Raw genomic sequence first — 2703 nt, forward strand, 5'->3', positions numbered from 1 at the left:
GAGCCCCTGATGGCCCCAGCTCCTGGAGAAATCAACTCACCCTGTGCATGCACTTGGGGTTCCCTCCACAACCTAGAAGAGAAGGCAGTTCCCTTAGTGGCCAGGAAGGGCCCATGCAGCACTCCTTCTTAGAGGGCAGTGTTGGGCAGGGGTGGGCTGGGGGCTGGGACACTGGACAAGAAACACCGGGCCTGGGGATCTACATGAGGCCTTGCTAACTTGGGAGCTCCTTCAGGAGGAGGAGTATAAGGGAAGTAGGCTAAAAACAAACACATGGAAAATTGCTGTTTTCTGCTTTGTGCTCTGCTCTGAACAAAGCTACATAAATCCCATGACCACTTCTCATCCCGACTCTTGTCACCCAGTTGAGGAGCTGACTGCCCCCTGCCTGGCTGGTCCTGAACAACGGAGGAACTGGCCCTGCCTTCCCAGACTTGGCTGGGAGATGAGGGGACGCCCAGCCTCGGGAGAGGGACGGATGAGACCAGGGTCCTAGGGGTGCAAGGATGCAAGGATGGAGAGTGATCACAAGGAGGAAAATAGAGCCAGGCCAGAGACACTAGGACTTGGGGCAGGCGTGGGCGTTTCTGTCTGTGGGAACAGGAGGAGGCAGGGCAGAGAGTGCCCAGCGCCCCTGCCCTCAGCCAGCACCTACCTGAGCCGATGCACCAACAGAACATCAGCACAGCCACCAACAGCAACAGGGCAACCAAAATCACAACTGTCACAATCAAAATCGTCCATACATTATGTCCATTGCCTGAGAAAAGACAGGGAAAGACAGGAGTCCCAGGGCTGCTGGTCACTGTCTTCTCCACAGCTGGGGCTTCCCCAGTGTGCTTTGTACCTGATTCGTTGTGGACACACTCGATGTCACTCCAGCGCGTACAATCCTTGACCTTGACCTTCCCTCTGGGACACCTGGATACACACAGGGAGGGAGAGGGGGGACTCTTGATGGAAAGTTGGCCAGGTGGGATGAAAGAGGAGCCACCCTCCCTTCCCCAGTGTCCCTGAGAAGGCGTCAGGGGAAGGACAGTCTCATCGTGTCTGCAGGGGGTCCCACTCTGCTCCTTTGTTGAGGCTGGGGAAAGGTCTGAGCATGTGCACTTTAGCCCCTCGGCCTCCCTGCCCTATGGTCAGAGCTGCAGCTCCAGGAGCCTTCTGTGCCGGGCAAACATTAATCTTCCCTGGGCTGCAGGGGAGGCTGCGTTAGGAGGAATCACACTCCAGGGGAAGGCCACACACCCGTGTGGCCACAAGCTGAGCCCCATCCTCCAGTTAACCCACAGTACAAGTGAGCCCTCGCCCCACCTGTCTGCTGGTTCCTCTCAGTCACAGCAAACACTGGAAGACCAGAGAAGAGCAAGTTACTCTTTGCTTCCAAAACCAAAATAGGAAAAAGACAGGACTTATTGGGAAATCGGGGCCAGGGATGAGGCCGGCTGAGTGGGCTCAGGTCCTCATGGGAACTTGAAGGAGCTTCACCCATGGCCTTATTATGATTTTTGCGGGCTGTGGGCATTTCTGTCTTCTTGAATTAAAAGCAAATATTAAAAATTACATTTTATAACTCAATTTGTTTAAATATAAATATAACCCCGGCTGGATTCTATACCATTATTTTCTTATTATTTCAAGATAAAATATTTCATGTACTTCTATTGTTGGCCCTAAGTCATGGCCTCCTGAGCCAAGTGAACAAGTCAGCCTGGCCAAGGGGACTAGTGATGGGGAGGGGTGAGAAGGGGCCACTGCAGGGGACAGGGGTGGGGACAGGCAGATGAACCAGGAGGGGCAGGTTGCAGGCTCAGGAGATGCCACAGGCTCAGGGACACCCATGGGGGTGGAGGCGCCATGGGGTCAGGGCTGAAAGATAGGGGTACAAGGAGACTCAGGTTTTTTAGGGTTCCTTGCTTCTGGGGGTTCTTTGAGGCTGTTGGGAGCCCCTTGGCTGCTGTCTCACTCTGTGCTGCACTTCCGGCACATCTCAGCGGAATCGTCATTCCGGAAAGTTCCTGGTTTGCACTGACACGCTGTGTTCCTGGTCCTGGTGCAGGCACTTCTCTCTTCTTCATCTGATGACAGAATACAAGGTTTTGGGAATGTGTTTCCCTGACGTGTCCCTTGATCTTTCCTCACCACCCCAACCCCCTTCCCCTCAGCTCAGCTCAACTCAGTTTGCCAAGGAGATCTGAGGGCCAGATTCTGCACCAGCACACTTGGGCTCATACAGGACACCCACCCTTCAGCTCTCACCAACACTTGGAGTCATACAAAAGGACCATGATTCGTTATTACATCAGATTAGGGAAAAAGCACCATTTAGATTGCATGGTCAGTAGCAAAGGAGGCACAGGTATCATTTGAGAGCGTCTGCAAGAAGAGGAACCCTTGGATGACTTCCCAGAAACCCAGCGTGCTGGGGAGGAGGGAGGTACCTGAGAAATTGAAGGCTAAGTGAGGCCGAGAACCTGCCAGGAGCACAGAGCCCAGGGGGAGTGTGACCCCAGAGCAGACCCGTACCGCCACTGAAACTCAGCCCTGTCCACTCGGCCAGGCCTTCTCTGTGCTGTAATGATGCCCCTATCCTCTTGGAGCTGATAGTTTGCACTACCAGGTGGCATGCATTATAAAAATGATTTCTTTCTGTTTCATTTTATGGACCTAAGACAGAACCATGGAACAGGGTATGATGAAGAC

At 53.6% G+C, this 2703-nt stretch overlaps 1 protein-coding gene across 1 annotated transcript in view; it reads right to left on the reverse strand.

Moving 5' to 3' along the window:
* TNFRSF10A (tumor necrosis factor receptor superfamily, member 10a) overlaps positions 1-2703 on the reverse strand; it is a 60870-nt gene that overhangs the window by 20893 nt on the left and 37274 nt on the right. The window contains exons 3-7 of the mRNA XM_011968852.1: positions 2442-2474; positions 1967-2132; positions 848-921; positions 656-760; positions 34-72 (exon numbers count right to left, since the gene is read on the reverse strand). Of these exons, the coding sequence (XP_011824242.1) occupies positions 34-72; positions 656-760; positions 848-921; positions 1967-2132; positions 2442-2474 (417 nt within the window). The remainder of the gene's footprint in view (positions 1-33; positions 73-655; positions 761-847; positions 922-1966; positions 2133-2441; positions 2475-2703) is intronic.

Source organism: Mandrillus leucophaeus, unplaced genomic scaffold (assembly GCF_000951045.1).
Source record: "Mandrillus leucophaeus isolate KB7577 unplaced genomic scaffold, Mleu.le_1.0 Scaffold86, whole genome shotgun sequence".
Taxonomy (NCBI): Eukaryota; Metazoa; Chordata; class Mammalia; order Primates; family Cercopithecidae; genus Mandrillus; species Mandrillus leucophaeus.